The sequence below is a fragment of the Serinus canaria genome, chromosome 25 (assembly GCF_022539315.1).
Source record: "Serinus canaria isolate serCan28SL12 chromosome 25, serCan2020, whole genome shotgun sequence".
In the NCBI taxonomy this organism is placed as follows: domain Eukaryota; kingdom Metazoa; phylum Chordata; class Aves; order Passeriformes; family Fringillidae; genus Serinus; species Serinus canaria.
In genome coordinates this window covers 12709552-12721232 of record NC_066338.1, presented here as the reverse complement: position 1 = coordinate 12721232, position 11681 = coordinate 12709552, and the positions used below count along the sequence as shown (strand labels likewise).

The 11681-nt window shown below is 54.1% G+C and overlaps 2 protein-coding genes across 3 annotated transcripts; both read right to left on the bottom strand.

Moving 5' to 3' along the window:
* Positions 1 to 502: 502 nt before the first annotated feature.
* On the bottom strand, positions 503 to 10454 carry PRPF3 (pre-mRNA processing factor 3). Of its 2 annotated transcripts, XM_009099121.4 has the most exons (16): positions 10340 to 10454; positions 8488 to 8643; positions 7713 to 7843; positions 5179 to 5325; positions 4983 to 5066; positions 4658 to 4878; positions 3650 to 3956; positions 2923 to 3089; positions 2408 to 2490; positions 2145 to 2288; positions 1850 to 1949; positions 1635 to 1748; positions 1407 to 1525; positions 1062 to 1145; positions 915 to 976; positions 503 to 747 (listed from the first exon to the last, which is right to left on the bottom strand). In XM_009099121.4, the coding sequence occupies exons 2-16, from the start codon at positions 8630 to 8632 to the stop codon at positions 601 to 603; spliced, it is 2055 nt and encodes a 684-aa protein (XP_009097369.1). In that variant the 5' UTR covers positions 8633 to 8643; positions 10340 to 10454; the 3' UTR covers positions 503 to 600. The 2 variants fall into 2 exon arrangements, with proteins under 2 accessions (XP_009097369.1, XP_018779821.1); XM_018924276.2 differs by lacking the exons at positions 8488 to 8643; positions 10340 to 10454 and adding an exon at positions 6020 to 6113 and having other exon boundaries at positions 7713 to 7848.
* Positions 10455 to 10570: 116 nt separating this feature from the next.
* On the bottom strand, positions 10571 to 11631 carry MRPS21 (mitochondrial ribosomal protein S21). The gene is made up of 3 exons (XM_050984650.1): positions 11547 to 11631; positions 11196 to 11280; positions 10571 to 10781 (listed from the first exon to the last, which is right to left on the bottom strand). The coding sequence occupies exons 2-3, from the start codon at positions 11276 to 11278 to the stop codon at positions 10601 to 10603; spliced, it is 264 nt and encodes an 87-aa protein (XP_050840607.1). The 5' UTR covers positions 11279 to 11280; positions 11547 to 11631; the 3' UTR covers positions 10571 to 10600.
* Between the last annotated feature and the right edge of the window lie 50 nt (positions 11632 to 11681).

The following is an 11681-nucleotide window of genomic DNA, read 5'->3' as shown; positions in this document are numbered from 1 at the left end:
GGCCCGGCCCCCCCCGCGCGCGCCGCCCGCCCCCCCGCCGCCATTTTGTGACTCCCGCACACCAGCGGGACGCGCATGCGCACGCCCCGCCCCCTCCTCCCAGCCGCGTCTGCGCGCGCGCCCGCCCCTCCCGGCAAGATGGCGGCGCCCCCTCACAGCCGTTTGTCCCCCCCACTTCCTGGCCGTGAGGGGGCGGAGAGGGCGCGAGCATAAAAACGGTGTTTATTCCGTAAATCCCGGAATGCCTGAGCTTGGAAAACACTTCCGAACCCAACCCGTGACCGATTGGCACAGAGAAACTGTGTGAACCACCCCCAGTCGTTCTTTGCGCGCAGCCAGGGATGGGGAATCGAAGAAATTCCCCCATGTCCAGTCTGAACATGGCTGGACCTCCCTCAGCACAGCTTGGAGAAAAGGGGAAGCGGCTCCCGCCCCCTCACCAAGTCAAACAGAGCAGCATTACCATCCTTTCCCCCCTTTACCCAAAACAACACTACGGCGATTTGTTTTAAAAAATATGTCTTTAATGGGGGGGTGCTGAGGAGGGCGACGGGAGCTGTCTGGCTCAGGGGCTGTGGGGCAGGAGCGGCCATGGCAGGCTCAGTCCGTGGACTCGAGCACGGACTCGCTGAGCGCCAGGTCCCAGTAGTGCTCGGCGCTGTGCTTCTTGAAGTGCTCCCGCGCCATGTTCTCCGTGGGACACTGCTTGAACTTCATCTCGCCAAAGCTGCGATCCTTTGCCGTGCCCTGGTGGCAGACAAGGGGTGATGTGCCACCCTCAATTCCCACCCGGCTCCAGGGGATGTGGGGAACACGGCAATATATGTTTTTTTTCAGGCTCCAGCTCAAGGAATAGGATGGAGTGTTGGATTCCCAACTCAGCCCCATCCTGGTGTGGAACCACCATGACTCACCTCCCAAACCAGAGAGCATTTGTTTGTTTTCTTAACGGACTCCTCATCAGACTCATCATCATCTGGAAAAACCCCCCAAAAAAGCCCATTTAGCCCCAGGGGTGGAGCAGGACCCCCCCCCCCTCCCACCAGCACAGGATCTCTCACCCTCTCCCTTTGTGTTTGACGTCTGCTCGTCCCACTTTATTCGATGCAGCATGAGACGTTTGAATTTCTTCTGTGCTTTTGGGCCTGTGGAAGAATCAAGACTCAACATTCTCAGAAAATCCCTTTACCTGCAGCTGGCAGAGGTTGCCTTCCTCATGGAATGATTTGTTTTTCTAACTGGATTACTGCGCTCTGCATCATTAACAATGTAATTAAGGGAGTTTCTAATTGCCTCTTCACTTCCTTGTCCTTCCCTAACCCTGTCACAAATTTCCATAGCAATTCCTGCTGGAGGCAAGCTCTGGAATACTCTGTGGTGACCCAAGCCTGCCTAGAAATCCTCACCTCCTTCTACCACCACCACATTGACATCTTTGTGCAGGACCACCACGCCTGTGAGGTACAGCTGCCCAGCATTCGCCTCGATTTTGAATTTTTTTGCTGGATTGCTCAAGTTTCGAACCCTGAGGAAAAGATGAATAAAAAAAAAAATCAAGTATTTGTGAAAAACCAGAACTGAGAGGTCCCTCTGCCCCCCAAGCTCACCTGTGAGCTCTCTCTGAGCTCACTCACCTGTACACAGCTATGTGAACTCCCTGGGAAACATCTTCCTTGAGCTTTTTCACCTTCTTGGCTTTCCGCTGCTCCGCCGTGAGCTTCCTTGCTGCGTTTGCCTCCTCGTGAGCCCTGGAAACAAACAGCACTGAAAAGACTGATCCTAAACAAAACACCAGCACTAAATCTACCCAAAAGTGTCCCAAAATGTCACAGTACAAGGTGCCACCTACTTCTGTCTCTTGGCCATCTGCGCTCGGACGTGAGCTTCCACCTTTGTTGGGTCCTGGACAGCTTCTGTGCCCAACACCCGCATCAGGTTGGAAATCCTCACTGCAAGGGAATGGAAGAGGGGCTGGGAGGGCTCCTCTTGGACAGAGGCTCCCACTGAACACCTTTTTCCCACCAGAACACTTGCACAAAGATAAACCCAGTGTCTGTGTGGATTTCAGATCCCTGCAATCCCACCAAGGCTGTGCTGCTGTGTCAGCATTCCCAAAGCCTGCTCAGGGCCTGGCTGTCACTCACCTTTGGGCTCTGGTGGTGGCATCAGGCCCAGCCTGACCTTCTCCTGCAGCTCCTTCTGGGCTTCTCGCCGTGTCTGGCGCCGTAATTTCTTCTGCTCTTTCTTTGTTAAATACACACCCAGGGTCACCGGCGTGTCACTGTCCACTGGCAGGGAAATGAGACCATCAGGAATGTGCCCTGGAGGATCCAGGGGGACACTAGCAGTGCCACATGAAGGGGATGGGGCTGCTTGAGCAGCCAAACTCCCCAAGCCAGGGCCATACCCGGGGGGTTGAGCTGGGCAGGGTGCTCCACCAGGTTGGTGATGCCAAAGTACTCGTCTTTCTTTGAGGTCGTGCCACCTTTTCTAGAAAGGAGAGAGTTGGGCATCATAGCAGAATTGCCAGCATGAATTCCTGCACATCCCAACCTAGAGCTCGATGGGCTGAAGGAGACCCAGGGTGGTGTTAATGTACAGGTGTCTCCCCCCATTTTGGGGCTCAGAAGCAGGGCCCCACATCCATCATGAACACAACTTGTGCAGAACGTTCATGCTTGGAAAAAAAACCAAACCTCCCCAACTTTGGGCTAAAATATCCTTTCAATTCCACAGCAGCTGCTTCTACTGCCCCCAGAGAAACTTTGGGAGCAAACCCAGAGCCTGGATCTTGGAGATGAGAGGTGGAATTTGATGCTCAAGCACGAACATCTGACCCGATTTCCCTTGTGCTTCCCAGACCCACTGTGCAGCTCCTGAATTGCTGCTGTGGCAGAACCACCAACACCTGGAAATACTCACAAGTCCAGGCCATTGGGGATGATGTAGGAGTCCCACCACTCAATCTCTGGGATCTCCCCCTCCTTCAGCTCCTTCTTAGGGGTGATCAGAGCCAACTTGGTGGAAGTGTGAATCCCAGTTTTCCTGGCAGCCTGGGAGATCTCTGCCTGCAGCTTTTCTAGCTGAGCCTGGGAAGGAAAATGGAACAGAAAGGTCATTCCAAAACAGCAGAAACTCTGTGAAGAGCTGAACATAAATCACCTGCTGATTTATCTGGGTTCTCAAACAAGCTGAAACAGACTGCAAGAGAAACCACACAGCACGTGATGGTGAGGGGAAGCTCCCAAGACTGCCAAAATTCTGCTCTTGTTCCTGAGCCTTTCAGGACCATGGAGCATTCCCAAAGAAACATCTCCCTCTAGGGACTCTATCCCTAGACTTTTCTCTCCTCCCCAAGAACCTGAAGCATTTTAACAAAATTCCTTTAAATCTCCACTTTTGAGTTGATCACTCAGCCAGAAAGAGATCTGCTCTCTTGGGAACTTTCAATGTTTCGTCAAAAAAAGAAGAGATTTTACCCTTCCACAGGTGAAGACAGTGGTAAGAAAACCCTTGCTGACTTGGGCACACACCATCCCAACAAAAGCAGGGTTTTTAAGAAAAAGTTTCAGATAATTTGACTGGAAAACTTCTGAATCAAAGCCAAACCAGGAGAGGAGAATCTCCTCCTACCCAAGACCTCTGATACCTTTGTTCTCAACCTTTGGGCAATTTTCTCAAATTTGCCTTTTTCATGGAACTTAAAGGTGCGTTTCTGCCGCTGGGCCGGGGTTATGGAGACCCGGGGGTCAAAGTATGTGTTTGATTCCATATCTTCTGAGGGCTTTTCCTTCAGCTGCTGCTTGAACTGCTCTCTCTTCACTGCTCTGATGTTGGCCTTCAGCGTGGGCATGCGGTGGGTGAGCTCAATCTCCTTCCCGCTGGCATCCACTGTCCGGCCCTGCTCATCCAGGATCAGAGGTGTTGGCTTGGTCTGATCCTTCAGCTCCACCTTCCTGGGGGGCAGGACAAGATATGTTCTATTCAAATGTGAATACAGCACTAAATCAAAGGAAATTTGAGCTTATTTTCATGGTTTCTGTATTTTCACAGCTCATCTCTACTGCCAGAAGAAACTCAAACCTTGGAGAAAAGACTCCAATCTCAGCCAAGGGAGAAGGAACCTCCATTTCACTTCTTTTATATAAATTTTATATAAAATTTGTTCCTTCAGGAGCAGTTAAAGCCATTGCTGGGGAACCAGAAGTACTGGAGAAGTGTCACTGTCATATTTCTGAAAAATCCCTTTGCCGGGATTTCTTCTCCTGGGAAGCTGAGAAGCTTCAGAGAAAAATGAAAACAATAATTATCTGATTGCTTCTCTTTGTTTTGCTGCTTTGGAATGTGCTCTGGAGATTGTTTATCCAACAGGTGGTTGTTTGATTGGTTTCATGTAAATTATTTTTACTTAATGACCAATCACAAGTTTTCATTATCATTCTTTGCAGCCTCCTGTCTGTATCTTTTCTCTATTCTTTAGTATAGTTTTAGTATAGCATTCTTTTATATAAAATGATACCATAAAATAATAAATTAGCCTTCTAAGAACATGGAGTCACATTCACTCATCTCTCCCCTCGTTGGGGTTGTCTGCAAATTCACCAGAAAAAACTTTGGCCAGCTCCTGCCTGGCACGTGGGTTCACCCTGGTACTCACGGCGGCGCGATGCCCATGGCGTGCAGGTTGGCCAGCCCCACCATGTTGGCATTGCCAATGAGCCCTGGTTTCAGGGCCAGCTGAGCCTGGATCCTGGCCTGCAGCTCTGCAGCTTTCCTGGCCTTCTCAATGGCATCGTTCATGAAGGTGGCTGCCTGGGAGGGCTGGATGGTGTTGCCGATGGGGAGCCGCTCCGATTGGGACGAAGAAGAAATTTTGGGCTGTTGAAAGAAAAGGAAGTTTTGCTCCAAGCCCCTTCCAGCACACCAGGCCAACATATCACAGCTGAAACAGGGGCCAAGGATGTGTGGGATTTGCCTGTTACCTGTGGTGTTGGAGGACTGATGAAACTCAGCTGCTTTTTCCTCTCTTCAATCTGCCGTGTGGCTGCCTCCATCATCTGTTTGATCTGTAGGAAAAAACAGACAGTGAGTCTGCCACTGGGATATGACTGCTCTGTTTGGGATACAAGTTAGGATAAACTCTACACTGTGTGGGGACACAGCCCAGCTAAGACTGACCTGGAGCTTAGTCAGCATCCCTGGGCTCTCTGATGGCGGGCCTGGAATGACTTCAGGCTCATCCTCAACCTCCTCAAACCGTGGGATGCGCCGTTTCTTGACACCAGAGGATTCCTTGGACACCTCAGAGTCATCACCAAACACATCCTAATGTGAGGAAACAGCAGAAAGCTGTGGTTAGAACAAAATGTTCTCCTCCCAGACCAGGATTTGAGATGAGAAACCACCAGCATGTCTCAGCTCCGGCTCCGTAACGCAGAATTCCAGGGGTGGCACGTGCAGGCTGAGCCCAAGCCCAGCCTGGGCCCTGCTCCCCCACCAGAGAAACACCAATGAAGTCCATGCAAGAGGAGACATCACAGGGATGAGCCTGCCTAACAGCACCACTGCTCCCCTGGCTGCTCAGAGAGGGGGACTGGCACTGAGGAGATGTAAGGTCTCAGCAACATGGAAAGACAGAAAAAGCCTGGCCAGAGCTGATCTGAATGGGATAAAAACATTTCCACGTCTTCCACCAACTTGAGAGGGTTTGGTGAAGGAATCTGTGCTGACCTACCAAGCAGTCCTCCCAAAAGGAGGATGTGGCTCTGGATCCAGGGAGTGTTGGGACACCTGCAGCATTCCCTCACACTCCAGAGAAGCACAGCTCAGAGAGCACATGGAGCAATGGCCCCTCTGATGGGCTTTCAGCAGCCTCAGATCACCAAACAAAAGGCACAGCACATTTTCCACAGAGCTCTGGTCAGGCCCTGTGGATTCCATCATCAGTGCCTGGTTTGTGTGTGGAAACCTGGATGTAGTGTGTGTGTCAAGGTGTTATTTGAAAAGAAAATATACACACCGGTTGGGAGCGTTAGTTGCAATCCCTTCTTCACTACAACGGTTCATATCCTACAAGGACACTTCCTCAGCCACACAGGTACTTCTTGGAAAACCTACAAGTTCAAGAGAAAGGACTTGCCCATAGTATAAAGTGTGGAAACTTTACGTTCAGTTCCTGACCTTCCCAAGCCATGACCTACCCCAGAGTGAACCGAGGAGCGGCAGCTGGCCCTGGGAATCATCACTGCCCGACGCCATGGGGTCTGCAGCTGCCAGGACAAATCCCTGTCCCCAGCCTGTGCTGGGGCAGGGGCAGTGAGTCTGAGAGTTCTGCCATGGCCTGACCACCTCAGAGACCTGTTTGTGTTCCTGCAGGGTCCAGACAGACCCAGAGCACGACGGAGAAGTTCCAAGAAATGGGATTGCAGAGAGAAGAGCGAGGATTTGGCAGGAGGAACGCCTCTCTCCATGCCAGGAGCCAAGAGAAGAAGGATCAGTTTCTGCTGTTGTTGCCCAACCCAACTTCTGGCTCAGCCAGGAACACCAGCAGTGCTCAGGCCAGACACCCCTGTGGCTTCACTGGGGAAGGGTCCCCTGCTGCAACCCCAGCCCTGCTCCTGCTGCCATCACCAGATCCCTCTGCTAGTGAGAGATCCCTCTGCCATCACCAGATCCCTCTGCTAGTGAGAGATCCCTCTGCCAGTGCCAGATCCCTCTGCCAGCACTTGCTCTCCCCAGCAGGCTGTCACCACACTCCTGCCATCATCAAGTAGTGGCACTGCCAATGTCCCCACCTCTGCCATGCCCAGGGGAGCACTTGGACCTCCAGCCCCACTCAACCCTCACAATCCCACAGCTCCAGGGACCAGCTCAGCACCCACTGCCATGGAGGGAAGAAAAGAATTCCTAGAGGGAAATGAGGAGTGGAGGCAGCTTGTTCCAGCACTCCCAAAGAGATCCAGATCCTGAACGGGACTGCTGTGGCTCAATGAGGTTCAGTGCTGACTACAAGTGTTGGGGAAACCCAGACTGTGCTAAAATAGGAACCACAGGAAGAGTGAAAGGAACATCACTGTGAGTAGGAGCAGCACGGAGAGGGCCTGTCAGACTTGGCAGAGTGATGGCAAAATGGAATTCTACAGGATGGTGAGAAAAGTCCTCAAGAGAAGAAAGGAAGTGAAAACAGCTTTGGATGTAGAAGCCTTCCACCATCTCAGGCAAGGGAGAAACACCAGAGCAATGGAATCCCAGCTGGAATCAATCCTGTGCTAGGACAAGAGTTGCCAAAAACCACTTGTTGTTGATTCTGGGTGGAGAAAGAGAATGAAAACCCACCAGATCATCCACCACAGAGCCCCAGGTGCTGCCCTGGGACACAGGGAGAGATGGGACATCACTGGGAGCTCTCCTAAGCTCCAATGAAAATACAAGCACAAGGAGCACTGAGGAGAAGGGAGATGGATCCCCATGGATTCATTCACTCCAGCAGCCTCACAGAAAGCCAAAGCCAGGCTTCCACCTTGGCTTTGGGAAAGAGAACCACAAGGTAAAGGCTCCCACACTTCACCATGGAGAGGAGTCATTTCTCTTGAACATTCCGAGCTGTACCTCTCTGGAAGAGGAGAGTGTGCCAGAGCACCAGTGCTGCCTGCAGGCCACCCAACCACAGGAATAAACCAATCAATAACCAATAATCAATAATCAATAATCACCTTTAGCTCCCGCTTCCGGTTCCGGTCGCTGTTGGATTTGGAGTGCCGGGAGCTTCGTCCTTCCTCCACTGCCTCAAAGAGCTTGTCTACAAATCTCAGGGTGGAATCATCCAGGAAGGGTTTGAGGTGGTCTGCAAAAGAGGAAAATCCCATCAGTGCAGAACTCTGAGCTCCAGGTGAGCAAGAGGATGGAGAACCCACAGAGATTCCTTGGGAATGGAAACCACTTAAATTTAAGTGTGATTCAAGTCTACAGACTCCAGGTGTGATTCAATTTAAGTGTGATTCCAATCTATAAACACAGGGAGGCCTGGAAGCCTCTGGGATCTGTGGATTGTGCAGTCAGGAGCTTTAAACTAAGTGATTAAGGCAGAAGCAAAGCAGGGCTGTAATGGGCAAAAAAGCACCTTAGTTCAATTACAATTTCCAGTTTTTTGAACAAGGAATTAATTTTTATTTCTTGTATTTTTTAACACATCCCAAGGTCTCCAGCTGAGTCTGGCCTGACAGATTTTCCCCTCCTCATCTCACAGAGACTGAGAGAACTGCCCTGTGCCCCTGCCCCTCCACCCTGGCAAGGTCTGAGGTTGTTTTCCATTTCCATTCCTTGAGTAAGGAATTAATTTTCACTCATTGGATTTTTTAACACATCCCAAGCCTCCAGCTGAGTCCGGCCTGACGGATTTTCCCCTCCTCACTTCATGGAGGCTGAAAGAACTGCCCCTCCACCCTGGTGAGGTTTTGGGGTGTTTTCCAAGCCCAGCTCTGGACATACCAGCTGCTTTTTTCTTGTCCATGCCCTTGCCCACGCAGTTGAGGGCTGCAGTGACCACGGTGGGCTCCGAGAAGCCGAGCACGCGTTTCACCGTCTTCTCGATCCATGGCTTCAGCTCGTCCAGCTCACGCTTGGACAGAGACATCTCTGCTCAGGCTGCAAGGAGAAACATCAAACAGGGCCCTGGGGTTCAGCACCTCATACAATTCATCTCTTTGAGTTGAGCTTTTGGAGAAATGTATCGCACTTTTGTAAAAGTAGGATGGTGTCTGTGGTGGTGTTGGAAACAGAAAAGTTTTAATAAAAGGCAAAATAACAAAGCTCTTAGACAGAAAACTCAAGCTAGGGCTCTTGAGATCAAGCTCAAGAGGCTCTTGCTCTTAGCAAAACACCCCACAAAAGCAATTCTCTTTTTTTTCTAATGAATTGCTCAGGTGAGACCTTTTGGTTTCTGTCCAACTGGCTGTCCTTAAGTTTGAGGTGAAGTCCCTAAAATCTTACCCTGTCCAATTGCCTATCCTTAAATTTGAAGTCCCTAAAGCCTTATGAAGTGTCCTTTTAACCTAATTGAAGAAATAAACTTTTGGGCTTTTTTCCATTTTTAGGAGATAAAAGATAATTTAGTCACTTTGTCAACAGGGGGCACATTCCTACAATCACCTCCCTGCCCTCTTCCCTCAGGGATCAGCTCCATGGCTGGGAAAATCTTTTGTGGGCTAAAATGAGACAAACCCAATGAGGAGGAAGGTCTGAGTCCCCCAGATCCCTCCATGGGCTTTGGGAAGAGAGAAGCACTTTGAGAAGAGTGGAACACGTGGGACAGGAGAACCCCCCCTGTTCTCATTGACCCCACAAAACAACCTGAGTCCCTTCCCCAGGGTGCAGCCCCAAATCTGGGCTGGTTTCTGGCACTCACATCCTGGGCTGTGGCTGCAACTGCTTTTAACTGGCCCTGGGCCCTAATAGGATTTGGGGAAATCTCCTTAGGGCTGAGCTCGAGCACAGCACCAAGGTGGGGCTGAATGGACACCTGGGCCAGCTGGGAATGGGGTCTGGGGTCAGTTATCCTTCCTGGGAATGGGGTCTGGGGTTAGTTATCGGTCTGGGGTCAGTTATCCATCCTAGAGCTGGGACTGGGATCCTGGGGTTCAGTCCTAACAGAGCCCCTGATTTCAGGTCCATGCACTGAATTCCAGGAGGTGACTGCTGCTCCCTCCAGAGCCTGGAAACCTCTGCAGGTTCTGCTTTTCCTGGCAGCTTCTTTACAGACAGGTTCAAATAGAGCCCAAAGCCGGATCCTGGCCTTTCCCCCATGAGTTCTGAGAGGCAGAGGCTGAGGACAAGCAGGACTAACAAATTACACATCAACAGCTCTGAGCGCATCCGTAACAAATCACAAAACTCCTGTAATTAGAGCGGGTTCAGCCTTCCACCCGAGCTGAGCTCCAGCCAGAGCTACCGGGAAAGCAGCAGCTGCACTTCCCGGCTGTTCCCGTGTCACACCGGGACAGCAGAGCCACCGTGGGGAGGGGACACAACCCCCGGAACCGGCAGCAGGATCAATGAGTGGCCGAGCACCGCCTGGGTCGGCCTAACACGGACGGACGGACGGACGGACGGACGGACGGAGCTCGGTCCCGCCGGAGACACGGGGCTCCCACCGACCCCAGCGGCCCGCAGGGCCCGGCATCCCTCGGTGCCGCGGAGCTCCGCCCGGGGCCCGGCCCGGCCCCCTGAGCGGCGCGCCGGGCTCGGGGCCACCTCCAACACCGCCTCCCTCCCACCTCCTCGTCACCCCGCCCGCTTCCTCCCGTTCCCTCCACGCCCTCCGAGGCCACCCAGCTTTCCTCACCGGCGCCGTTCCCTCACGCCGCTCCCGGTCCCGGCCCGGCGGCCCCTGACGGTGACGGCGCGTCGGGCGGAAGCGGAAACGCGCGCGCGGCGCGTGCGCGGCCGGGGGCGCGCGGAGGCCGCCGGGAAGGAGGAGCCCCGGAGGGGCGCGCGCTCTCAGCCCCGCCTATTTCCCCGCCCACCGACCACGCCCATTTCCCCCTCACGCCCTCATTAACCAAACTCAAATCAAAGCGAGACGAATTTTATTGGGGCCGGATCCTCAGCAGCCCGGCCACGGGTCCTGGCGGGCGCTCCTGGCCAGGAAGGCGATCCTGCGCGCCATCTCGGCACAGTACACCCGCCGGCACGCCTCGAACGCCCGCCGCCGCCGCGCCCGGCTCGGCTTCTCGTAGTACCGGGAGCGCCGCACCGCGTCGGCCACGCCGTCCTGCGCCAGGATCCTGCGGGAGGGGAAACACGGTGACAGCGGCAAGGAAGGATCTGGGATGAGCGAGGAGGGAGGAACAGCCAGCCCATGCTGCCAGCCCCGGGCATGGCCCGGTCCCCGTGCGCGTCCTCAGCGCCTTCTCCTCGCCGTCCATCCGCGAGGAGGGGAAGGAACCCCCTGAGCTCCGTTTGAAGTAGGATCTACGGAGGTGTGTGAGCACAGAGCTCAGCGATGGCGCCGCCTCCTCCCGCGCTGAGCCGTTCCTTTAATTCACGGCTCACACCCGAGCTGAGCGGATGTGGAGCTCGTGGGAGAAGCCCAGCACGACCCTCCCTACTTGCTGCTCGAGAAATTCTGCTTCTGACACAGTGCGTGAAGGAACCGGAGTTTCTCCGGGCCCAGACCCCACCGTTTTCCCGGTCCTTACCTGTTCAGGACGCCGTACGCCGCCTCCACGTTCCCGTTCTGCACCATCACCGTGCGGCCCACGAAGCGCAGGTGGTTCGCCATGGCTACGGGATGGGGTGGCTGGGACCGGGCGGCCCTGGCGCTCGGAGAAGCCGGTCCCTCCTCCCCGCGCACCGGGACACGGCAGGGAACCCCGTGCACAGAGAGGGGCCGGTGCTTCCCGCCCCGCTCCCGGGACACGGAGGAGCCGAAGGGAGCCCGAAGAGATCACGGCAGAGACCCCTCCGCCCCACGAACGGCCTCCCCCCGCCCCGGTTAGACCCCTCCCGATAGGGTCCCGGTCCCAATCCCGCTCCTCTCCCCGACTGACCCCGGTGAAGCCGCGGCCGCTCCGCGCCGGTACCGGAAGCCGCTGACGGCGGAACTTCCTTTGGGAGGGATTTCCGGTACCGCCGGGACTTCCGGCGGGCAGAGCCGGGACCGGCGGGGCCTTTGCGGTTCCCGG

Excerpts from the sequence above, each read along its gene's own strand:
- PRPF3 (XM_009099121.4), bottom strand. The coding sequence starts at position 8,632 with ATGTCTCTGTCCAAGCGTGAGCTGGACGAGCTGAAGCCATGGATCGAG. Across the intron at positions 3,957-4,657 it reads GCCATGGGCATCGCGCCGCC|GAAGGTGGAGCTGAAGGATC; the intron begins GTGAGTACCAGG and ends CCTGCCCCCCAG. Across the intron at positions 2,491-2,922 it reads ATCCCCAATGGCCTGGACTT|AAAAGGTGGCACGACCTCAA; the intron begins GTGAGTATTTCC and ends TCTCCTTTCTAG.
- MRPS21 (XM_050984650.1), bottom strand. The coding sequence starts at position 11,278 with ATGGCGAACCACCTGCGCTTCGTGGGCCGCACGGTGATGGTGCAGAAC. Across the intron at positions 10,782-11,195 it reads GCGTACGGCGTCCTGAACAG|GATCCTGGCGCAGGACGGCG; the intron begins GTAAGGACCGGG and ends CCCCTCCCGCAG.